The sequence below is a fragment of the Podarcis liolepis genome (assembly GCF_965112155.1).
Source record: "Podarcis liolepis genome assembly, chromosome: 6".
Taxonomy (NCBI): domain Eukaryota; kingdom Metazoa; phylum Chordata; class Lepidosauria; order Squamata; family Lacertidae; genus Podarcis; species Podarcis liolepis.
Genome location: NC_139559.1, coordinates 33,202,740 through 33,229,119, shown reverse-complemented (window position 1 = coordinate 33,229,119; position 26,380 = coordinate 33,202,740). Strand labels below are relative to the sequence as shown.

The 26,380-nt window shown below is 43.7% G+C and overlaps 1 protein-coding gene across 15 annotated transcripts in view; it reads right to left on the bottom strand.

The window, feature by feature from the left end:
- NAV1 (neuron navigator 1) overlaps nucleotides 1-26,380 on the bottom strand; it is a 267,596-nt gene that overhangs the window by 87,256 nt on the left and 153,960 nt on the right. For all 15 annotated transcript variants that reach the window (XM_083508512.1, XM_083508528.1, XM_083508514.1 and 12 more), the window contains one exon: nucleotides 20,246-20,611. In XM_083508512.1, the coding sequence (XP_083364638.1) occupies nucleotides 20,246-20,611 (366 nt within the window). The remainder of the gene's footprint in view (nucleotides 1-20,245; nucleotides 20,612-26,380) is intronic.

Below are 26,380 nucleotides of genomic sequence, written 5' to 3'. Positions count from 1 at the left end.
TGCAAAACAGTGGTTCTGCTTCAGGCAAAAGGGATCTCTCATCAACACTGGAGGAAAACTTCTGCTTCATTCTGTCAGGCCTGCGTGGTAAGAATGCTCAATCCTTTTCCAGGGTGGGCAAGGGCATGCATGTAAGGAGGGTACTATAGACTGGCTGTTTCATGCATAGATGAGCCCTGGAAAAGCTTTCTCCTTCCAACTGAGAATATTGGGACAGAAGGCAAAGCACCATGGATCAAACAAAAACAGAAATTTCTCTGCATGTTTACAAAAAAAAGAAGTAAGTTAGACAAAGCCTCCGAAACTTAAGCTGAAGTCCTACAGTCCTGCCCCTTCTGCTTAGAAGGCAGGGAACTCCTAGAAATGGGAGAGAACTACTCTCTGACAGTGATCATTGAAGTTGGCTGACCCTGCCTTCTGAGTAAGAAAAGAAACTCCTGCTGCCTCTTGTACTACTTTATGTGAAAGCTGAGTGTGGCATTGCCACTCATGGAGATCTAGGAGAAAGGCTGTGTTAAAAATGTGGCATGCCCTAGCTAAAGTTTATACGTCCCAAGGTAACTCTAATAAAATATACGTCAATAAAAAGTGGAACTGTTTATTGCTGTAGCAGTGTGTACTACTGCCTGCCACTGAGCACACTATCCCCTGTCCCCGTGCTTCCATCAGGAGGGAGATTCACAGCCTTCATGGATCAGTGGTGCCCTGTCTTTGCAGGGGCAGCCTTCTCATATGGAATCACTTCATCTGTAGCAGTACGTCCACCCCCTCCATTGATACCTTCAAAGCTGCTGGTAGTAATGATAGCAGCCCACACAGGTCTGCCCTCTTGCACTCCCCTTCTTGTAAGCTGCAGCTCTGCTGGAGACTGAACTACAGGTAGCTGATACATAGCTGTATCCATCATTGAAGAAGAAAGCAAAGGAGAAAAAGATAAAAGAAGAACACAGCTAAAGAGATGCTTGATGGGGAGTAAGAACACCTGGATAATAAATCATTTGCCCTCTCCCTCCAGCACCACTCTAAGTAAATAAAGAATTGGCTGGCCCTGTCCTGTTCATCTCAGTATCAAAAGGACAAAACAAGCACATAACAGCTCTTACAAATGCAAGAGAGGGGAGAAAGGGGAGGGTGCACTACATTTCCTTTCGATAAAAACAGATCCTTATGTGCAGTCAAAACTCAGCTGCACCAGCATTAGCGCCAAGCTCTCATGGCCTTTCCAGGCACTGAAACAATGATAATATTTTGCATTCATCAGACGCACACCTCAAAGCACCATGCAGGAGGCAGAGCAGCCACACAGCTCCTTTCATCACAGGCTGAATGATTATTTGACCTAGTAATTAGATTTTTTATACTTGTCCATCACTTCCCACACAGAGATTTACAGCAAGTAAACATACAATAATAAAATTACCAAAAAATTAAATACATATTTAACAATAAAACATGTTATCACTGGTGCTGTCCAAATGTCTGGGAAAGCAAAACTGCCCTTTCCTGGTGCCAAAATGATAACGAGATTGGATCCAGGCAGGCCTCCCTTGGGAGAACATTCCGGATTTGTTACCATCTTCCCAAAATTTAGGTTGTACACAGAAACAGCCTCCAGGTTACACATAGCGGGGGGGGGCACCCATCCTCCAATAAATCCACTCTGGATGCTTTGATCAGCAAGATATTTTGGATAATTGCCCTTTGGTAAGGAGCCCCTATCTTGATGTGAGTTTTGGTTTTGCTTGTCATTCTGTGGAAAGCCCAGAAGCAACAAGTCGGCACTCTTGTGAGCCAATGACACAAGCAAAGAAAACATAGTGCCTCTTTCATTTTGCAGTCATTCACTGGTGGTGCATTTGAGCTGTAAGCTTCCGGTCATCAATTTTCAGACATATCCAACTAAGTCAGTGTGGTACTTCAGAGTTACAGCATAAAACTGAAGGAGACAGAGGGTGCTTCCAGACAGTATTGTGGGATGGGTGCTCTTTATGCAATAAAATATTATTTGCTGCAGTCACATAATGTAGTTGGGCATCAAAATGCCAGCCCATATCCTGCCCCATTTAATCCAGATTTACCTTCCTTTACCTTAATTTATCTTCCAGTAAATTTAAAAAAACCCTTTTGCCAACAACTCATTTGAGGTATCTGAGCAACCCATTTATACTATTAAGCCCCCATCTGAAAACACCCAGAGGGTAAGATGCACCAGCTGTGAGGGGGAAAATAACCAAAGAAACCAGAATGAGTAGCTGCATGTCTCAAAGCTCCATACTTTCCTACCACTTGGAAATATGCCTTTCTTTTTCAGAGTTCAAATTCATTCCTAATCTTGTGCTACCCCAAGATTTTCCAAGAGAAAAGGGTGAACTTTCAGCTCCCAGAGCTTTGCATCCCAACTAGGGCAGGAAATGATGTTGTTTTTCAAACTTGCATATCAAATCAATGATTTGTTTTCATGATGACATTTACATTTGCATTCTGTGTGAATCTGCCAAACTCTATTTGCAGAAGATATTAATTCTGGCTCTGTTTCAGAACGTGGTATCATACCAGACCATACATATTTATGTTCAGCTTGAAGGGAACTGCCCCACCCTGGACTCTTCTTTTTACTGTGCATGGCTAGACCAGGATCTGGCTTACGGACATGAACCATAATCCAACCAGTGTCCTCTCTCAGTTTGCATAACTGTTTATCTGCTCACCAGACGATACAAAGGCAAGGGGGCAAACCACTTGGAGGGACAAGGCTGCAGAGTGCAGGAAAAGTCCTGGCTTCTTGGCTTGACATTGCCAAAGACAAACCCAAGATGGGGAAGTCAGAGGAGTCTGTGTAAACACTGCACAGTGCAGAGACAGGGTCAAGGCATGCTGGAATGACTCACTGTTTAAGCAAACATGACCCAGGCACTGCAAGGGAGAGATCAGCGTGGGGGTGGGAGAAGCTGCTTTTCATCCAGGAGAGAAAGAGAATTCCAAATTTGGAGCAGTTCAATGAGATATTTTGGGAAGACAAACCCATCACCATAATTCACAAGACTGCTTGCACTGCATACATTAACAGCTAGTTAATATGGATTTAATACACAACTGAGCTGTACAAAGCACTTCGGGAATGGGTGTGGTTACTTAGTTTCTGTTCGAAAAGCAGTCCAAGTCTGAGAGGAGAAGACTGAACAGCTTCAGTTTACATTGTATAATAAATTGCATGGACAAAAATATTATATCAGTGCTGGGACTTGGGTATCACTTATAAGCAGGGATGGTTTTGCCCTTCTACCTCTGCCTGGCCATCTCTTTACTGCCTTTGTACTTTGCCTGCAACACATGGTGATGTCTTAGATGTGAGAAATTTTAATTAACTCAAAGTGTTTTTTTTTAAGGTGGGAGGAGTCCCACACTTCTCAAAGGAACAGATTTGGGACCATTTTTGGGGGGATGCTTGGCACAATAGAAAGCGGGGGGGGGGGGGGCACACATTAATGGCTTTTGTAATCTGTCCCTGGACAAGCTTCGTTTGCTGGTTTGCTTTTCTTAAAGATATCTGAGAATCTCCCCAGCAGAATAATCATAATGTCAAAAATGCATTTAATTAAAAGATCTGATGCATGAAATTGTAAGGAACATTTAGTATGTGGAAATACAACAAGATCTGTGTTATCTACAAAGAAATTCACACAACCAAGGTGCAAACCGTAACAGTAACACTTTGCAAGCAAAAACAAACTTAAGGGAGAATGTGTAAATAAAAATAACAATTCTTTATTACAACAAATTATCCTATATGCAAACATGCCAATAATAATTCTGTATTAGGCCAAATCCCATACAGTATATTTTAACATGAGCTAAATGCAATTTGATACGAAAGTTTTCACCATTTTTTATTAAAAACCCTAACTATAAACAGCTCTGTGTTGCTTTAAAAAATATATATAGCTAAGAATGTCTAGAATAAATACATGAATAAATAACCCAGCCACGCTTTACACCACTGACGTAGATATTTGTCTCAAAAGACATGTGGTTCACATACATATATACCGTATTTTTTGCTCTATAAGACTCACTTTTTCCCTCCTAAAAAGTAAGGGGAAATGTGTGTGCGTCTTATGGAGCGAATGCAGGCTGCCCAGCTATCCCAGAAGCCAGAACAGCAAAAGGGATTGCTGCTTTCACTGTGCAGCGATCCCTCTTGCTGTTCTGGCTTCTGAGATTCAGAATATTTTTTTTTCTTGTTTTCCTCCTCCCAAAACTAGGTGCGTCTTGTGGTCTGGTGCGTCTTATAGAGCGAAAAATACGGTAATTAATTTGGTTCACATACATATATAATTATTACTTTATTGTAATAATGAATTTTATTTTTCTTTATGCATTCCTCACCCATACCCAGTTAACTCTGCTTTAAGTTGCATATCTAGGAAGGAACCCAGGAACAATTAAACCCTATTAGCAAACTCTCTCAACTTATCCAACCCTTTGTTACCAGGAAATGTCAGAGACTTGTGTAGTCATAAATAGCACACCTAATCATTTTACGCACGTAGAGACATGTAAGACAAGAACCTGTTAGAATTCTCATTTATGACTCTTTCGGGAGGAGAGGGTAGCTCAAAAGAATGAATAATTTAATCGTACTAGTAGTAGTAGTAGTAGTAGTAGTGATATTTTAATACACCCTTCACCATTAGGTCTTCAAATGCAGCCCAATGAAAGTATGTTGCAACAATCCAGTCTGAAAGTTAACCAGAGCGGAGTACGATAGCCAAATCATATCTGTCCAAAAAGACCCATAGGTGGCTAAGAGCTGGAAACAGACACTCATAGCAGCCAAGGCCACCTGAGCCCTCCCTCCAATCACAATGTTGGATCCAGGAGTATCCTAAGTTGTGGGTCTGCTCTTTCCAGAGGGTGGATCCCACCGAGATCAGACCATCTCCCCAACTTCTGCAATCAAGAGGTTGGAGACATATAACACCTCTTTCTTTTCAGAATTCAGCTCCAATGAATTGTCCCACTTCCAGCCCATCACAACCTCCAAGCATCTTTCTCCCGATGTATTGCAGTCAAGATACTCACCACACCCCCTTCCAGCTGCTTTTTTTTTTAGTAAAAGGAAGTCCTAACCACTGGCTTCCTAAAGTCAAGGATCTCTCTGCCACTTGAGTTATTTATTTAATAAATGTATATCCCACGCTTCCTCCCGAAGGAGCCCAGGGCAGCAAACACATCAAGAATGGAACACAATTAAAACTTTCTTTTTAGAAGAACAGTTAAAAAGCTTCTACTTCTTACTTGAGGCAAGGGCTCTGTGGCAGTCTCTACATTTAAGGCACTCTAGAGTTTTTATGAGACGAAAAATGCACCGGGGGCATTTTATAGGGGTGAGGAGGATTTCATACAGGAATGCAGAAGTTTCTTTTTGCATGCATATGCCGAACCTTTTATGAGTTGGAAAGAAAGGCTGGATGCCATGACAGTTCTTTGCTATTCCCTTCCTATAGTTCTTCTGATAAGAGTGCATTACACTCTAGCTTCACGCTGCAAATTTTACTAAGATCTTGCCATGACTGGGTAATTCCGGGTCTCTGGCTCCCTTTGAAGTGCAGATTACCCTAGGCTTTGCTGAGAGAAGCCAGACTATTGAATCTTATGCTGTGTGTGTGTGTGTGTGTGTGTGCGCGCGCATGTTTCCTGGTTATAAAAAGACTACAGACTTAATTGGCCCTGCATTTAATCCATCTCCTTAGGCTGCCCAGAAGATCTTGTAAATTCATCACCACGATCCCTTCGGGATTCATCTTAGGGGAAAGGATGTTCTTGAAACCCTATGACAGTGAACTTGAAAAGCCAGGGAATGGAATTCAGATGATTGATCTCCTTGGTTAAGTCCCTCAGAGCATATAACAACAACAAATACAAGTGCAATCTCATTTTCTCTCTCAAAACAATCCACAGTGCAAGCCATTACATGGACACAGTCAAAAGTAAGTCCTATTGTTGTTAATAAGGCTTACTTCCAGGTCTGTGTATATAGGCTCACAGCCTTAATCACCCAGTATTTTAAGAGCAATAACTTCACTCCCTACCCCTTTTCCAGAAAGGACTACAGAAAAGAAAACTTAGGGCGCCGGTCACACAAGATGCTGCTTACAATAATCTATGTAGAATTGGCACGATCTCCAAAATAGTCCACACACCAATAACCCTGCCATCACAGTGTCAGTGCTGAAGCATCAGAAAAAATGTTTTTAAATGTGTTATTAAAGTATTCCTTCCCTCAGCCAGCGCTGCTGCTGCTGCTGCTGCTGCTGCTGCTGCTGCTATTACGACTGCTTTTCCCACAGCCCTTTCAGAAATTTCACTCACAACATCCACAGAGGGAGGCAGTTTGAGTAGCTGTTCATATGATCTGGAGAATGTTAATGAATAAAATGACACGGGCAGAACTGATGCTGAGTTGCCTGGAAATTACTGCTGAATTGGAGTGAGCCTATCAAAGACCACACAAATGGTTTGTTTCTTAGTTTATTCAGAAAAGAATTAAGGCTCCCCCCCCCCTTGAATATCTGGGTAGGAGTTGGCAAACATCAAACTTCTAACCACAAGAGGAGCTATGCATCTAATGTGATTATTCTGAGTTTAAGCAGAGAAAACACACACACACACACACACACACACACAATGTAGTGAGGAAAATCTGCAAGCAGGAAGAAAGAGTTTTCTGTTAACAGGATATCTCCCACATGGATGCAAAAGGAGTGCTCTGAAGGAGGCAAAAGAAACCAATACCTGCATTCAGCACCAGGATTGCTCATGTACCAGCTAATAAGATTGAACCACATGGATGTGATGGACAAATACAAGGATTTCACAAACAGAGCAGGCCTTTGGACCTTTGCTGCACTCATGAGTCCCTGAGGCAGTTGTCTTCAGATTGCAGACTGAAGCACAAGCTGGTGGCCATTCCTTGCACTGATTTTCACATCTATAAACCACAAGGTGCATATCAAGGAAAAATGACTTCTCCCTTCTCTCTGTTCCTCCCCGTGCCTTTTAATGTTAAAACAGGACTCTGGACTTCACATGCCACCAGAGATAAGATAAATAGCACTGGAGGCATTAAAAAAAAAGTTGGCTTTATATAAAACTGAAAATTATTTTGAGGCCTGCCACTCCCTTGCACAAACACCATGCCTCTTCCCCCTGCTGCAGATCTGGTTTTCCTGCCTCAAGGACTTGCAGAACATTTGCAGAAATGTGTGCATAGCCCCAGGTTGTCATTACAGGCTTTGTACTTGTCATGGAACAGTGATGAAGAGCAGCACATGGTGACAATAGTAGCAAGGAGGACTTGGCCCGCTGAGGGATTGGAACCCACTGAGAAAAAGAGAGGTGGAAAGCCCACTGAGAGTGCCTTGGTCAAGACCCCACCCAAATTGGAGCCAGCACTGACTTGCCACAGTGGTAAGTCTGTCCTCTACAACCTTGCCCTACATCTCCTATGCACAGCCTCTCCACTCTCAAGCATCACCTTCACTGGCACCACATATCCCATGAAGTTCCTCTCTTCCCTTCTGCAAATGGAAGCATTGAGCTGAACCCAGTGATATGATAGCAGTGAGCCAAAGAGAGACCAACTACAGTGGTACCTCGGGTTACAGACGCTTCAGGTTACAGACACTTCAGGTTACAGACTCCGCTAACCCAGAAATAGTACCTTGGGTTAAGAACTTTGCTTCAGGATGAGAACAGAAATAGCGCAGTAGCGGCGCGGCGGCAGCAGGAGGCCCCATTAGCTAAAGTGGTGCTTCAGGTTAAGAACGGACCTCCAGAACGAATTAAGTTCTTAACCTGACGTACCACTGTATCATGCTACATCATCTGTATCTGAAAGCAGGAATTTTAGAATTTGCCCAGGGCTACTTTGCCGACCAGCAAGTTGCCAACCAAGCTGTACGGAGTAACTGCGTGGACACAACATGTGCAGCATTGTTCTGATAATGCAAGGCACTTGGTGCAGATGCCCATGGCAATTTGGGCTCAGGGCGAGATGGTGGCTGAAAAGTCTGGCAGCTTGGGCGATGGGGTTTATTCGCCCCTCCCTTATTATGATTCTGCTTGGCAATCAATGTTGCTGGAGTTCCTTTTCAATTTGTTTTTCATTTTTTGAGAAGAAGAAACCCACTGTGTTCAACAGGAACTCCAGCAACAACAGCTGCAGAGCAGAGCTGGATCTGTTCCCCCTAGATTCAGGGAAGAACATTCAGCATCATGAGTCACTGCAACTGAAGCAGTACGTTCCCTCTCCCCTTGAAACACATTATTAGCATTTCACATCTTAAATCTAAAGGCATAATCCACCGCTGTACATCATCACCCCCCTGGATTAACATCCCCACAACCAGCAGAACAATAAAAACCAGAAGGTCTTTAGTTTGTTGCTGGGTCAGCAGCTTAAAAACAGCAACATGAAAACCACCAGGAAGAAGAAATGAAAAGGCGGCAGCCTGTTGAAGTCATGGGTCTGCTTAGTCAATTTTTACTGTTTTCTTCTAGCAGGGGAGACACTTTAGGAGGATCTCACCAACATGCAATCAACGGCCATAAACTGCAGATGCTTAAATCAAAGTCAGGTATGGTTGTAGCTCAGTGGTACAGCACATGATTTGCATGGAGAGAGTCGCAGGTTCAATATCTGACATCTCCGGGCTGGGCTGGGCATGTCCCCAGTCTGAAACCTTGGAGAGCTGCAGCCAATCAGCATCAACAATGCTGAGCTAGATGGACCAATGGTCTAACTTGGTATAAGGCAGCTTCCTATGTACCCCATGCTATATTTTCATACTGTATTTTTAATTGTTGTGAATTGTACTTATGGTGAAGGGTTGATAATAGATTGAATACACAATAATATTATTAATAAGAATTCTGTGATTTTTTTCCCTTCTGGACCAACATGACTTCCTTTGCTTTTTAATAATAAAACATCAACCTGCATGAACTAAGAGAGATAAAGGCTTGTGTTTTATATTATACACAACGTTCTCAGTGCATATAAATATAGACTGTGTTTAAAGCACGTGTACAGTATGTTCTGCTACTGTGCAGCATCCTAGAATTAAACTTTAAGCACAGTGTGACTCAGCAAGCCCACATTACTGTAGCTTTTCACAAAATAGCAGGGCAGCTGGACTCTTTTCAAGAGGGAGGGCCTTTTCCCCTGGGAAAATTCTTTGAAATCACCCTGATGCTTGACACATTTTCGGCACTCCCAGAGTAACATGTTGCAAACATGCCAGAAGAACCCGTGCAGCCACCAAAGAGGAAAAGGAATCTCTTTAGCATAAAGTTTCTGTCTCCTGGATTACACAAAGGTTGCACTTTATGCACACTGCCCTTACTCATTTATGTTCAAACCCTTATTATTCCCTGAAGCCATACTAATGCCATTTTAGAGCAGAGAGGAGAAAAGGAAGAAAAGCAATGGAAAGGGAAGACTGTTGGAACAAATCTAAACGCATGCAAGCTGAATGTGAAATCTGACTGCATTCTCCAAAGCTCGTTTCCTATGGCAAGGCAAACTGATCACAATGAAACCGAGAGTTCTAAAAACAGAGCAAGCGCAGAGCACACGGTAAACCACTCGCCACATAATGCCAACTGCAGATTCCTGGAGCATCCTTAGCATGTCTGCTGAGAAACAACTAGGCTTTGCTACCATGGAAACGTGCCTTTGCTCATGCCTCCCTCTCTGAGCATCTGCAAAGCAATCACAGCTTCTTCTTCTTTTGCAACTCATGCAAATAGAGCAATCAGGCTGGGCAATTCGCCAGTCAGCTTTCCCCAGAATAGCTGAAATGATCCTGCACAAGGTTGGCACAATCTCATCCTACACTTTTAGTATCAAAAACACAAATCTAAGAGGGATGGTGTTGAAAGTATTTGTCAGGTCTCAACTGGACAAAAGACTGCCCACCTCCAAAGATGCAGTGGTAAGAATCTTTGAGATATGGTCCCAGTTTCTAAGCTATGGGGCAGAGTGTACAGATCAAAATATATTTCAAGGGGCTTATCCCTGTAAAAAGAAACAATGGAGTATCTGCCTCTGTGGCAAGTGCCCCAAATGTCAGGACAGCACTGTGTGTCAGGTAACCCATCCCTGCCAGGAGCTTTTTCTACTTCAAGATCTGCAACAAGAAAAAGGTTGCAGCTAGCAAATAACTCACCTGCTCGCTCTACAGCAAGTGCAAATGTCTTTTAAAGTCCCCAATGGCCCTTCTGCCTTGCAGCTCATTCAATTATGAACTCACAGGAAATTGCTGCCTGTAAATTGTCCTTGGAAAAAAAAGTGTCAGGCTCAGCTATTAACTGCAGGGCAGGCCCATTAAATCTGCCACTCACTGAATTGCCTCCTGTAGCTACCCTCTCATTCTGGCACCTGCCAAGGAATTGCAGTCTGTCCAAGCAGCTCAGTGCCTATCTTATATGAGGTTGTTCAATTAATGCTATCGGAATGAGTGTGTGTGTGTGTGTGTGTGTGTGTGTGAATGCGTGCGTGCACACACTGGGACCCCTAGTCCATATGGCACAGAAAACCATACATATTAAACCAAAACCTTTCTATCAGTCCTAAAGTCTTTACCGGATTCTTCTGGACCAGCATCTACAACCACTGCAGCAATTAGGCAATGTCCACTGGATCTCAAAATATGGTGTTGGAAATATGGAGTTGAGGCTACAGTCTCAAAGTTAGATCATACCTCCAGAATCAGGGAACAGGAGACGACAAAAACTATCATTCCCAAAAAACGAGTACGACAGTAGAAGTATGAAGTGTACAGTCAATATTCAACTTGGGGCATCAAAAGGACCAAGGAGAGCAAGGTTGAAATCTTGGCTCAGTCACCAACCCTCAGATAGGGTTGGGGTCAGGACCATGCACATGCCCTCCTTGAATTCCATGGAGAAAAGATGGGACCAAAATGGGAAACTTAAGAAACAACATTTTGCAACTGTTGTCAGCCATCTGAATCATTTGGGGAGAAATATTAGAACTCATATTGAGCAAAATAAATAAGCCTTATTAAACAACTGTACACTGCCAATATGCTACCCTAAAGCACTGGTTCTAACTAGGGACACAGGAAGAATTGGGGGGGGGGTCTTTTGAGACAAACTCACCTGTGGTGGGTCATGGAAACAAAGGAGGCTACCTTATGCCAAGTCAGACCATGGGTCCATCAAGTGGACTCTCCAGGGCTTCAGTCACGGGTGTCCCCCAGTCGTACCTAGAGGGGCTGAGGATTGAACCTGGGACCTTCTCCATGCATGGCAAAAGCTATGTCCCCTTCGTTATGGATCAGATGAGTACCTCCTTGGAATTCACTTTTCCCCATCCCAACTAAGATCTGCACGTTGGTCTAAAAGTAGGCTGCCTTTTACATTTTTCTTTTTAAAAGCTGTCATTAGCTGCTTAGTACAGATTGAAAACAGAGCATGAAAACAGCATGCCATCACTATCAGGGGCATGGTTATGGAAGGGCAGCAATTTCCTGGCGAGGCATGGAGCGGGAATTATGGTTTAACGGTGTGGTTGTTGTTTAAAAAATGCACATTTATGTGAAAATGGGACGGAATGGGGACTGATGCAAGAAGGAAACATTATGGAGCTAGACTGGCCTATCCATTCCATTATTCAACCAGTGGGTTGTAACCCTTTGCAGGGGAGCGGGGTCAGAACAAAAGCCATTTGCACGCCAGGCCAAAGTTTATATTTACACGGAAACATATTTTAATAGCAAAGCAAAGTTCATTTTTACAGGGTTCGTTAATGAGACACTTGTGCTTGCTTGGCATCAGATCATTTCTTTATGTTGGTTTGAATTAAAGGAACACTCAGCAGCTTGTAGTTCCCTGCATTCTTTCTCCTTTCATTCTGTTTGCAATATCTGGTTTGGATCGTTTTAATCCATTACAGTTGCACAATAAATAAAAGCACCAAAAAGAGGGATGGGGTGGAGGTGAGGAGGCAATTGCCACACATAAGAAATAAGGAGGAAAAGCTTTACACACCCCCTTCCTTTGTTTAACCATCTCCTTCCTACTATCCACAAGAGTTCTATCCAGGAAGTGGCCAAAAGCATCTTTAGCTTCTTACTCAGCAGAACTTACTGGCTTCCCAGGAAAACAGTGCAACCAGCACATGGAACAGTAGTTCACTAGTATTCCCAACAGCTCCCTTTTCTGGCTTCAGTTCCAGTAGTATTGTGTTTTTTTCTGCCATTAGTTGCTAAGGGCAGATAGTGAACACTGTGCTTAGTAAAGATTGCAGTTTCTTAACAGAAAGGGATGTATTCTGCTTGGCTCAACTGGAGGGGGGGGATGACAGGTGAGCAAGTCTGATTATTTGCCGTGCGTCTTTATGAGCATCTGCAGCAGAGGCTCTGCTAAGGATTTTATTTATTTATTTAATTATTTCATTAAATTTCTATACTGCTTGTTTTAAAAAACAATGCAATACACACACCCTGAAAGCGGCTGGGAGAGATTGGGGACTTTCCCTCTGAGTGTATTATTGTCCAGGATTTGCCTGCTGCTATAGGAGTGATTGCAGTGATTAATGATGAAAACGTGGGAATATGAAATCATTCTGTCAGCATAAAGAATTTATGAGAATTGTCCAAAATACCTGCACAGCTTTGAAATCTTAGGCTATTAAGGTAAAGGTAAAGGTAAAGGGACCCCTGACCGTTAGGTCCAGTCGCAGACAACTCTGGGGTTGTGGCGCTCATCTCGCTTTATTGGCTGAGGGAGCTGGCGTTTGTCCGCAGACAGTTTCCGGGTCGTGTGGCCAGCATGACTAAGTCGCTTCTGGCGAACCAGGGCAGCGCACGGAAACAGTGTTTACCTTCCTGCCGGAGCGGTACCTATTTATCTTCTTGCACTTTGACATGCTTTCGAACTGCTAGGTGGACAAGAGCTGGGACCGAGCAACGGGAGCTCACCCCATCGTGTGGATTCGAACCGCTGACCTTCTGATCGGCAAGCCCTAGGCTCTGTGGTTTAGACAACATCGCCACCCTTGGCTATTAAGGTAGATAGGTATTATTCTTAAATTGCTTATTTATATTTTATGGTATAAAAAACACTATGTTTCTATAATCTTTTTTCCTTTCTTAAAAAAAATCTGAGAAATACGTCACTTCAAAAAGGAAACATTACTTTATAGCAATACATTTCAGTGTTGAGAGCCAGGATGGGATATTCGTATTTCCTAAAGGTTTACCAAAAACAGTATGGACTCCCACACACTTTTCCCAACATAGTTTCATATGCAAAGTCATGATGTTCAAAAATATGTAAAAAGTTGCCTATTATTATTATTAATATACCACCCTATACCTGGAGGTCTCAGGGCGGTTCACAGAAAAGAAAAAAATCACTTGTCCATGCAAGAAACTTGCCCAGAAGAACCTGCTCTTTGCCCCATATATGGACATACAAATACCCTCCTGGTTAAGAAGGTGTTAATTAGAGAGATGTCACACAGCTATGTGGGGATGTCATCAGACTAATTCAAAGCCAGATCAGCTGCTAAAGAGAGTTATCAGATAAATAATGCTAACTTTACATCCTACAATGAGATCTCTGTGAGAAGCCATCCAACATTCGCACTGCATACTTGATGGTAAACTATTCATGGGAAGAAATGGGTAAAATATTCCCAAAAGCAGTACCTGTCATGTTACACATACACAGAATCCAAAGAAGTAGTCTGTGTGTTAAGGGGAGGATTATACATGCAGGAAGGCTTGGATTCAAATCTCTGCTCAGACATGAATGAAGTTCACTTGGCAATTTGGGGCCAGTTACAATCAACCAACTCTACAGACAAGGGGTGGAATTCAACATCATGCTGTTCCAATTGTTTGTCTGCACTACAGCTTGCCAGATGGAACTATTCTCCATGCACTGTTCTGTAGGGTTCTCTCTCTCTCTCTCTCTCTCTCTCTCTCTCTCTCTCTCTCTCTCTCTCTCTCTCACACACACACACACACACACACACACACAAATTTCTGGGGTACAGGATGCAGTGGGAGAAGAAAACCTTGTTGCAGGGCTTCTGCAGGGGCTCCCTCTGATATGGCTAGTTAGGTGAATCCCACCCAAGATTGTTGGGAAATTAAAATAGGATACAAACCACTCTTCAGTTTTAAAGTGAGTTGTTTTTATAGCAGTAGGTATAGCCAGGGTAAAAAGAACAAGCAATATTCTGACTGTGCATCCAGTTTTGTGCATGTACATTTGTGGATTCTAGCCAGTCTGCACAGCTAGCTCCTTGGTGCTGACGAAACTGGGGTGTTTAGAGGTGGAGGGAAGGAACAAGCCTGCTTTTTCAAGGATACTTCCCCACTCCACTTGTAAACTGGGAACATAAAGCCAAGAGTAGAGGAAACAGCCATTTGGATGTGGTCATCAGCACTAATGTTTTAAAAAGCAACAACAAACAATGATTTTATAGGCTTGTCCGATGCTTATGGCTGCTGAGGACCAAGAGTAAGACTCTCAAGTACAGGAACCTTCAGGTGATCAGGACCTGGAAACCTTAGAATTCCTAGACCCCCCCCCAGGGTCATCTATCCCAACCCCCTGAAATACAGGAATCTAGGTCATACATGACAAATGACTATCAAATCTCTGCTTTAAAACATCCAAGGAAGGAGAGTCCACCACCTCTCGAGGGAGTCTGTTCCACTGCCGAACAGCTCCTTCTGGGCTCTCCTGTGAATTGGAAATGGGCCTGTAGGACTGCTTCCCACCCCACAATCACAGCTCATGTTCATTATCAGAAAATGAGCAGGCGGGGGGGGGGCAGTGGAGAGCTTTCTCGCCTGCACTTTCCCACAGGGCAATGAGACAGCTCCCTTGCAAGCGATTAAGCAATCAGGCTGTGACAGTCCCACAGGCAAGACAGCAGCACAGCCATTATGCCAGTGCTATTCCCCAGCATCTATCTGAGAAGGAAAGGCCCACAATTGGGGTTAACAATGTCCTTTATTTGAAGGGAGTGCCCCTTAATTCAGAACACAGCAAAGCCACAGACCATACCAGCAGTGCCCTTGGTTTATAAGATCACACCCCCGTAGAAGTATTATACATATTGATAAAGAAATACAATGAATTTATTTTTTTTAAAAGGTAGCCCTTATAGTTTTGAAGTGTTGATTTGGCAGGCTGTATCATATAAAACTCCCAGTGGATGCCTCCCTGCGGCACTCCCACCCACACGGAGCATGGGCTGTGCATTATAATAGCAGGGCTTCCTTATCTGGCCACTTGGGAGAGGGGGAGAGAAAAGGAGAGAGACGCCCACACACAGCAAAGACTGACACTGCCCGCTAGGCTGGCTCCCACGTCACCTGCTAAGCTTTGCGGTTTTGTCACCAGAGCCCTCAAACAGCTGGGGTTTCGCTTGCTTCAAGCTGTCGTGCAACAAGCCAAACACCCTCCTTTATATTGGGACAAAATCAAACACCAGGAGTTATTTATTTTCTCTTGCACTGAAACAGGAAACCTCCAATATGCTAGGATTCTGGCACTTGGCCAAGCTTGGGAGGTGAAAGACAAGGAGGAGGAAGGAAAGAGAGAGGGGGATAGATTTTTACGGGACAGAATATAGGGAGAAGCAGAGGGAAAACATGCCAGAACAGTTTGTGTAAGGTTGATTTTGAGAGGGGGGAAACACATTCACAGAAGCCTGAAATCCAAATGCCTCCACCTGCGCATAACGTAGCCTGGCAGTGGCACCGGTTCTAACATTTGAACAGCTCTAACACTGGCCCACCCATCTATGTTTATCACTGGATCATTTCAGTGTCAAGCAGTGACTTGCATGTATCACCACAAATCTATCACACAGTATTTCCCTTGGACACAATGCTTTTTCAACACAGCCTGTCCACATATTCATCCACCTGTCATCAAGTGCTGAGAAGTCAAATAGTATACCTGTGTGAGCAAACCACCAAGCCTAATGTAAGCTCAAATTCTTATATTATAGGGCTTGATTAATCAGGATAACTAGTGCCCTCATTTTCTATCAGGAATCCTTTGGAAAAGAAATGGGTCCAGCATTTTAACCAGCTCGCCAACAGTACTTCACTTGAAGCCAAAATTAAATGACACTATGGTTTAAATCTGAGTGCACAGAGTTCTGGTGCAGGTTGCTGAAATCTCAGGTGCCTTCCTGGATGCTAAGCCATGGTCTGGACTCTAGAGCTTAGTATTACATGAAACCCAGGCTCATGGTCCCGCCCCCTGCCGCCCACCAACAAACCACAAGCAGTAAGCCATTAACAAATCTTGGTTACTTATTGTTCATGGTTTGATTGAAGAAAAACAAATCACGAGCCTGGGTCGAGATGCATGCTACACCAGACCATGGCTTATTTCCCAGCATGCAATAGGCAACAACAGGAGCAGAGAAGGAACTAAGTGCTCACATGAATGTGCTGCATTTAAACCAGAGTTTAATTTAACTAAGGGTTAAAGTGATGTGAGAATCAGGTCAATGTGTAAAGGATATGTCTTCAACACCTAACATGCATGAGGCTTTTCCTAGCATGGATGGGGGAAACTTCACTTGCTTAAACTTGCATATATCTGGTTGTTGTTGGGGGACCAAAATTAGGACCAAAAAAAAAAAGTTGGCAATCCTAAACTGAGGCTACTTTTTACCTGATAAGAAACAGTCTTTTTATTTACTCATATGGATTCTGCTACCCCAGCCCCACAGTATCTTGCGCCGCTCAGATCCATCCTGTTAGCAGTAAGCTCCATTATTTTAATACTCCAGTAATAGCAATGTTAAGAGGCCTCACAGATGGACTTGGGGCTTGTCACGATTACACATCTGCAGACCAGAGCTGTGGAATTAACAAGGACTCTGTAGCGTAGCTTTCCATGACAAGCGAGTATTTTTAGGCCCAGGTCTACACCCCTTCCCCTCAATGGAGCTCTGGGACTTTTAAAATCCTTCCAATGATAAATGGAAAACGCATGACATAATATCTCACTCTGTGAATTTCCATCCCTCTCAAGCAGCAGGGGGTGAGAAGCCAAGAGAAAACAAGGCAAAACGCCCTTCATTTCCAAACAACCTAACAATTCAGGGTATAATATTCAAACTAACAAGAATACAACAATGGGGCAACCAATGTCACATTTACAAATTCACAGAAAACAAGGGGTGCAATGACCCTTTTGTGGTATTGTACACATCCAGACTTAGCATAACTTCACTTATCAGTGCTCCCAAGCTGCAATCAACATGTCAAACACCCAGGAGGTCTCTGGTGACCTTGGGCATGTTTTAGAAATAACCACTTAAGCATGTAATTATAGATTTCTAAAAGAATTTAATTTTCCAGATCCATTCTGGATTGGTCAGGTAGCCATGGTACAGTGGTGCCTCGCAAGACGAAATTAATTCGTTCTGCGAGTCTTTTCATCTTGCGATGTCTTTCGTCTTGCGAAGCACGGTCCGTCGCAACTGCGCCTCTTCAAGCGGCTTTAAGAATAAAGCGAACAAACTCGCAAGACATTTTCGTCTTGTGAAGCAAGCCCATAGGGAAATTCGTCTAGTGAAGCAACACAAAAACCGAAAAACCCTTTTGTCTAGCGAGTTTTTCGTCTTGCGAGGCATTCGTCTTGCAGGGCACCACTGTATTATTATTGTTTCTGAGCTATCCAACAAGCCACTCCAGCCTGGAACCCAACTCAGTTTCTGTCATTATACTGGGTGAAAAAGGACACATCCCTCCTTTGTGTTTGCTTATCTCAGACCCTAGTGTGGGCCAGTTTTACCCAGGTTAAAAGGGTAAAGGGACACCGACACCTGAGCAGCAAACGGAAACAGCATTTACCTTCTCACTGGAGCGGTACCTATTAATCTACTTGCACTTTTTGGGGCGTGCTTTCTTAAAAAGATATGTAAATTAAAGTGTCCTTGGTGGGATGCCAGGCCCAAGTCACCAAAAAATATGAGAGATAAATAAATGACAGGCTCAGATCTTTGAGGTTCTCTCCATAAAAAAATAATGAGAGCGGCATACTGATAAGCCATGGTGTAGAAAAACATTATTAAAGAGCTTAGCTTTGCATTGTTGGCAAAGGATTTCTATAAGGTTCTGGGTTGTTATTGTTGCTGCTGCTTTTCAGATGTAGCTTGTGTCCTATTAACATGGGGCAAGTTGCATGGAAAAGTTACAATCGGTGTGTGCGTATGCAGTACTTCCTTACAGCAAGCTCTATGTGGATGCAGCTGCCAGATCACAACCTGGAGATCCTACCTTCAAAAGTTATGAGGCAGCATAAGAGGATGCAACTGTATCACCTCCCTTCTCATTCTTTCACCCTGCTCCATTGTACATTCTCCTCCATAATACTCTTAAGAAGTAGGAATAGGTAGGTTGGCGGTGCAGGGGGAAGAACTGATAAAACAGTGGGCTGGAGTTGCAGTGTCTGCTCTTCTTCCATCTCAGAATTTTGAAGGTAAAGGCAAGACCACCAACTTATGATTTAGCAGCCCTACATGTTCGTGTATCAGGGACGCGGGTGGCGCTGTGGGTAAAACCTCAGTGCCTAGGACTTGCCAATCGCATGGTCGGCGGTTCGAATCCCCGCAGCGGGGTGCGCTCCCGTCGTTCGGTCCCAGCGCCTGCCCACCTAGCAGTTTGAAAGCACCCCCGGGTGCAAGTAGATAAATAGGGACCGCTTACCAGCGGGAAGGTAAACGGCGTTCCGTGTGCTGCGCTGGCTTGCCAGATGCAGCTTGTCACGCTGGCCACGTGACCCCGGAAGTGTCTCCGAACAGCGCTGGCTCCCGGCCTATAGAGTGAGATGAGCGTACAACCCTAGAGTCTGTCAAGACTGGCCCGTACGGGCAGGGGTACCTTTACCTTTACATGTTCGTGCTGCACTGGCTGGTTTCACGTCAGTAGAAAATACATGACTTTCAGTTAAAAAGAAGAAGTTGCTGCTGCTTGATCAGTTCTACGCTTTAGAACAAAGTGAAGAAATATTCCCAAGAAAGCCGAGCAACCCATTCGGCACTGCTTATCAAGGGCAGCTCTGTGTGCAGCAACAGAGCTAGCTAGTGGGAAATCAAGTCTTAAAACACTGTACAGAAGCCAATCTCATTTCAAGTAAAGTGTTTAGGGTCGGAACAGGGTGGTGGTGACTGGAAACATTCTATCAGTTCAATGGACTCCCCGCAGCTGGATGAATTGGCAGAAACACAACAAGCAAGATCATCATATTGAGCAAGACCTTTCCCATCAAGAGGTAGTTATTAGTCAAATTCTATGCTCTTTCCTTATCTGATTCCCTGTCTGGAAAATATGCTTTAAGGAGGTATATCCAGAGCTATTGTGTATACCAGACATCTGTTACTGACTTGCATGTGAAACAGCTGCGTTGAAACGAGAGGTAACAAATCCAGGACAGAAGAGATCATTTCTGTAATCTACCTTGGATGCCACTACAAACAGAACTTCCAGCTATTCATTCCTCCCCATTAACTAGCTATCTATTCATCCTTGAGCACATCCTCTGCCATTAGCCCTACCAGCCAGCCAACCTGCTCTCTGTCTCTCTCTTCCCCCCACTACAGAATTCCTTCACAGCAAGCAAAGATTGAAAATAATATAAGCAGAGCCTGCTTATATTAAATGTAAGTATCTAGTTTAAGCCAGATACCCATCCCATTTCATCCTTCTGTAAAAACAGAATTAGCTCGCCTCAAGGCAGCAACAAATATTTGTTTAGTAGAAGCAGGATTTGTCACAAGCAAGGAGTGGGTATTTGCTTTGCAGAAGCGCTGTATGTCATGCCTCCAGCCAACAAATAATACGTTGTTCTCTCCAGCGACTTAGTTGGATACACTGTCTTGTCAGTTTTTAAACTTGCTATCTGCCACAAGTGGTTTGTTAAGTTATGACTATTTATCATAATGGCAACCATTATGAATATTCAGGAAGCTGGGGGAGGGGGGAATCACAGAAGCGGTTTTGCTAAGGCAGAGGAATACTTAAGGTAAGATCAGTTGGGCAAACAAGCAAATTCTTAGCTTGATACAGATGTTTCAGTTGAGGCTGGTCATGGAACCTCCTACAGTCTACGTCTGATGTTAAGCAATCAACTCTTGAGTTGAATGTTTGATGCACCCAGCGGTACTCACCCTGTGGTGATATCATCATCCTCAGTCATGGTCTTGCCCATTAAGTCACTGTCACTCATGTACCCAGATTTGAGATCGACGTCATCAGCATCAAGCGACTCCACAAGCTCCAGGCGGGAAATGTGGCTGAGCTTGCTGGGGCTGCGCATGGGCATGGTGTGGGAATAATGAGCTCGCTCCCCGTGCATGTACCAGCTGGGAGTGCCTTCCGAGCGGCATCCCCCACCCACTGAAGGGGCATCTCCAGCCTGCAGGCGGGGGCTGGACTGACCATAGCGCCAAGAGAGGGGAGAGGAGCGGTTGGACATGCTGGACACGCTGCGGGGGTTGGCTTCGTCGCTGTCATAGCATGTCATCTCCAGCGAGCTGCAGGAATAGAGCAGAGAGAAATGTCTGAGGGCTAGAAGTGGAAGAAGGTGGGCAGATTCTGTCAGGGCACTCCTGAAAATCAGAACACCTGTAACAAAGATGCACTCAAAATTTTAAGTCTTGGTTAAGACTGTATAGTCAGGCAGGAGCACAGACTGAGCACTGCACTAGGCTGAATGTGGGTGCTGAGAAAGTACAGTGGTACTTCAGGTTACATACGCTTCAGGTAACATACGCTTCAGGTTACAGACTACGCTAACCCAGAAATAGTACTTCGGGTTAAGAACTTTGCTTCAGGATGAGAACAGAAATTGTGCTCCGGCGGCGTGGCAGCAGCAGGAGGCCCCATTAGCTAAAGTGGTGCTTCAGGTTAAGAACAGTTTCAGGTTAAGAACGGACCTCCAGAACGAATTAAGTACTTAACCTGAGGTACCACTGTACAGGCAACCACCATCATCATCATCACCATCATCATTTTATTTGTATGCCGCCTTTCCATCGTTAAAACAATGCTCAAGGCGGCTTACAACATAACAAGATTTACATAATTACCAATGTAACAAAAGTCATAAGCAATAAATAAAACACATCAAAAAGTACACAACCAAATGGAAAACAATTTCCACATAAATCATAAAATCTAAAACTAAGAATACAGCATTAATACCAATTACAATTTAAAATGACAAAGATAAAAAACAAAAGCAATTTAAAAAACAAAAACGGAGCCCTCTCTGCCCAGATGGAAGGAGGCAGGCAAGGCCCTTCATGCCCTCAGCAGCAGGTGAGTCCCTCGCTCCGCATTCTTGGTCTTACTTGCCCTCTTTCTCTAACAGGTTGCCAGCTACAGCACAGGACTGAGCTCAAGTACTTTTAGTTAGCTGCATAGGAAGGAAGAATTCCAGATAAGCATAGCTTCTCTCACCACTGTAGGATTGCAATGGAAGTGTGGTGTGAAATTTGGCCGTGTGAGCTCCTGGATAGTACCACCTGAATGGTGCCAGTTCTCCACTCAAGTTTCCCTACTAGCCAATAACTTCTTGATTCAAATCCATTGTGTGTGAACTGAGTGTCACACTATTGTCTTTCAATGCGCACTTGTGTGACTATCAAGCAAAGGTTAAGATACAGTTGGGAAGGCACATGTTCACCTGATCCAGCTGGATAACAGCACTTCTACACTTTGCATTACAGAACTTGGAAACACAGGTAGGTGATTTATATCAGACCATTGGTCCATCCACCTTGGTATTATTCTGTACTATACTAACTGGCAGCTGCTCTCCAGGTTTTCACACAGGCGACATCCCCATCTGGAGATGCCGGGGAATGAACTTGGTTCCTTCTGCATGCAAAGCAGATAGTCTGCCATAGAGTTATGGTCCTTCCCCGAAAGAAGTACCCAGCAAGTTCAGAATTCAAGTTTCCCTTCCTCCCTCACCCCACCCTACCCACTGTGATCTGAAAGGCAGACCTGGAAACCAGTGTGTAAGGAACGTGAAGGGTTTTTTTCAACACAGCAGTGAAGGGTGTTGTGTTTCCATTACAAATAAAGGCAAGCATGGGAGTTAATGGCCCTTGCTGATGCCCCAGCTCCAGGCATGCCTTTCATTTAGATTCAATAAAAGCAGTTACTGGACATCAAATACAAAGCGATGATTAAAACCATCTCTGGAATGGATTCACAGCTCCGGGAGAGATGGAGCTCAGCCTACAAAGCCCTGCAGACATGGTTTCAATAATTACACTGATGCACAAACGTTGTATTAAACTGAAATTAAATGTGGGGTGTGGGTGTTTTAAAGGGGAAAAAATTATTGCCTTCTTAATTTGGTGGGGAAACCTGCCAATATTATGCTCAGAACACCTTCCAGGCCATCCCGAGGGGGAAATGCCCCTACACTTTGATCTGGAACATGGGGAATGGTAGAGTGTTTTGCAGAATACCAAACGTAGGTGCCCAGGAAAGAGATTCTAAAACTGGATGAAGCTGACTTCCTACCACGCAAAGGTGGGCTCCACTTTTGGAGCATACATCCCCTCCAGCCACCAGGCAATCCAATCCAATTTGACCTCTACTGCTTCTTCATCTAGTGAATCACCTAAAATTAATCTCCAGCTTTGTTAAAATAAAATGTGCTACGTTTCTTCAGACTTGTATTCTCTGCCTCCAAAGGGACACTTGTGATTTGCTTATTCCCAGGGGCTGATCTGAGTAGCTGCTGCCTTAAAAGGGGGGGGGCAGGCAGCCATTGCAGTTTCTTTGCCCAAATAGTCCTTGGTGCAGCCAAAAACGTGTTTCCTACCTATGGTAATTTATTAATAAATACTGCACACTCCAATCTAATTAAGCCTGCAAAATGCTTTCTGCACTCATCTTGAGACTGTTGCAAACTGAAAGCCTTTTGGCTTCCTCTCTCCTCGATTCCTTTGCTTCTCTTTTGCTTAAAATTCAGCCTATAGAAGGGTTCTGGAGAATTCAAAAGCTTGCTAGCTACTTTGCCACATTTCATTTGGTCTGAATGAAAGTATTACATTACTGTGGCTGGTAGATCTGAGTAACTTCCCTCATCACCGAGTGCCTCCTGCTGGCAGAGGTGCACACAGCAACACAGTATGCAACACTCCTCCCAGCCTGAAGATTTACATTAACATGAAACGTTGCTTTTCAAGAACTCCAGACCTGATGATCAGGCATCAAGCTCCAACTCTCAGTAACAGAATCCCACCACTGCAACCTGGAGTGGCTAATTTTAGCAGTGTGGCATAAAGAGGAGTGTATGGGACCTACAACATTAATAAGAAGTGGGTTAAATTTGGCTCCTGTTGCACTGGTGCTGATTGCAGATCCTCAAATAGCAGCTGCTTTGAAGAACAAGGCTCTGAAAGAGGAAGTTAATTCTAGTAACAGAGATTTGATATACAACAAGGTGACATTGTTTAAGAAGCCTAATCAAGGAAGCTACCAGGTTCACCATCATTTGCTACTTCCAAAATAAAATTGTGTTCAACAAATGGCTGGCAGTTCTTACTATGACTTAAAAACAATAATAACAAAAAATAGCTATTAATACACTAAGAAAACAAAATATCAGCCTATTTACACTATGAGTCAAATTAGGAACGAAGAAAGTTTCCTTATACTACTAGTCCATCCCAGAATTGTCTGTTTCAGGGTTAGCCAACAAGGTGCCCGCCAGATGTTGTTAGACTCCACCTCCCAACAGTCCCAGTCAGCAATGTCTGGAGGGCATGTGACTGGCAGAGGCTCTCTGGGTTCTCAGGTAGAAATGTTGGCAGGAAATGGTAGTTTTCAACATGTAGCGAGTTATTTACAGAAGGAAATATCTAAAACATGACCCCTGCCGCAATCTGCAGTATGAACTGGTACAATCCAGGAAGAACTCTTCAATCTAGTTTTCCTGAATGCGTTGCTCTAACCCAGGCTTTGAGTGGACAGGATCTAGCCCTGCAAGAATGTCAATACTAGAGGTGGAGGACAGGTCAAGACTGAATCATCTGTGTGTTATCTTGCCAAATATAATCCTTGCTCTCTAAGTCCCTGTGATCTTTGCTCACTTTGGCACCCTATGATTTAGTTCTAATCACAGGCTATATTCTTCTATTTTATGGTTTAATCTTTTGGTGAAAGCATAGGTGTGGCAGATCATAGCTCAATGTAATGTGCTATTTTATGCATTGTACACACACACACACACGTCTTGTTTTGCTTTGTTTAATTTGCTTCCCCAATGATTCCAACCTACAAATAATGCTATATTGTATTCTTAGTTTATGACTGGTTTACACTAACAACAAGTTTTTAGGCAGAGAGCTCTGCCAAGAGAAATACCGAACAAGAAGTGATTAAACCTGGATTTATCTGAGATTTAGCTGAAGTAGTCCTCAGTTCTTTTAAAAAAACCTACAGCTTTCTACAGATATACCACCTCAGTGAGAACAAAGACAAAATTGTAGGGAAGGGCAGTATACAAATTTAATAAAGAAATAAATATTCTTTTCTGTTGGTACCACATTCAACATTTGATTCACACCAGGTGTGTGTGTGTGTATTATTCCATAATCCATAATCCAGGTTCATTTCAAAAATGAGCAAAGAACGAAAACTAAGTAACAAAATAAACCATTCCAGCAACCAATACAATAATACTCAAGTCCTAACAACAACATTATAGTGGCTGCATTAAACAGCAAGCCACAAAACAGTCAAACTAAGAGAAGATGCATGCGCCCTTTTTCAGTCACTATAGGAAACATAGAGGGAAGGGGGGGGGAGAAGGTGGCATCAAACAGCAGGTTCCACCCAACCTACAGGAATTCGTTAGAACTCCTGAAAAGAGACCCCATTAATAGAGCGATATGCATAGGGTTCTGTTCAGGCATTCTAATGACCATGTGTCAATGAATGGAACTTGCCTCTCCTGCATGTGTTCATGTCAACATAGGCTAAAGTGGTATAGGACCACTCCTCCTGACAGTCTGTGCTTCCTCATGTCACAAGGTCACTAAGGTTAAGTCACCAAGTGATGGCCCACCAGTTGCTCCTGATATGGTCTAAGAGAGACACAGTGGTGCTTACTTGTGGATGAAGCATGTTGGTTTCAGGCTCAACAACATCTACTAATTAAAATGAAAAACAACAAGGAAGAAACAGGCAGGACTGATTGTGATCTCACATTGACAAATTGGCTGGAGAGTTAGGCGGCAAAGATTCCACTTAAGCAGAGACAGATGGGCAGAGCCCAGTACAGTACATTATTATACCTTAAGGCTGAGATGGGGAGTCTGAGGCTTTTCTGATGTTGTTGGACTCCAGTTCCCATAACCTATGACCATAGGCCATGCTGGCCAGGACTGGTAAGAGTTGGAGTCCAGCAACATCGGACTAGGACTGAGGGAGCCCAACAATATCTGGAGCATCAAATGTCCCTGGTCTGAGACAAGAGAGCTCAAAGTAGTGAAATCAGCTGGGGAAATCATAAAAGGTATACACTGAACCTGGGGCAATGTGTGATCACTGGATTTTCAGAACTAGTCTTCTGGACACTGGGTATAGTGGCTAGAATTTAAGACCACAAAGCCAAGGTTCAAATCCTCAGTCAACCATAACACTCATTGTGATCAGCCTAACCTAACTCTCAGAGTTGCTGTATGCTCTGAGCACCTTGGATAAAGTCCAGGTAAAAGATAATGAATGAAAGAGCAGGTGCCTGGTGGGCACAGGCTCAAATGCACCCTCTTAACCTTCTTTTGCAGAAACGTGTGGTCATATGTACACACAGACACCTCCCATGACATGGATTGTGTTCCTATGTTCCCTGTGCATTCTGAGCTTCCATTCCCACCCCCCTCCCCTGGTTTCCCAGGGAGCTTATGCTTTTTTACCTTGCTTTGCGTCTTGGCTAGCCCAGCTCTCCCAAGTCCAGCCTTCCTCTATGAATAACTAATGCCTTGGATTCCTTCCATGAAGCAATCTCCCCTGATCCAACATCTCCACATTTAGCAAAGCAAATCAACTGGAAGCAAACCAGCATTCCTCCCTTGCTGGATCCCCATGCTGCAGTGACTCATCTGGGTGGGGTTCATCTGGCATCTCCCAGCCTGAATTGAGTGAGGCAGGCAGCAGGAGACTCTTGTTCTGCAGTGTGCATCATCAACCAAAATCTTTGTGGGGAGGGTGATAAAAGACGGGGAGAGAAAGATGAGCAGCAGTGCGTTGGGGGGGGATTGTTTCAAGAACAGCAG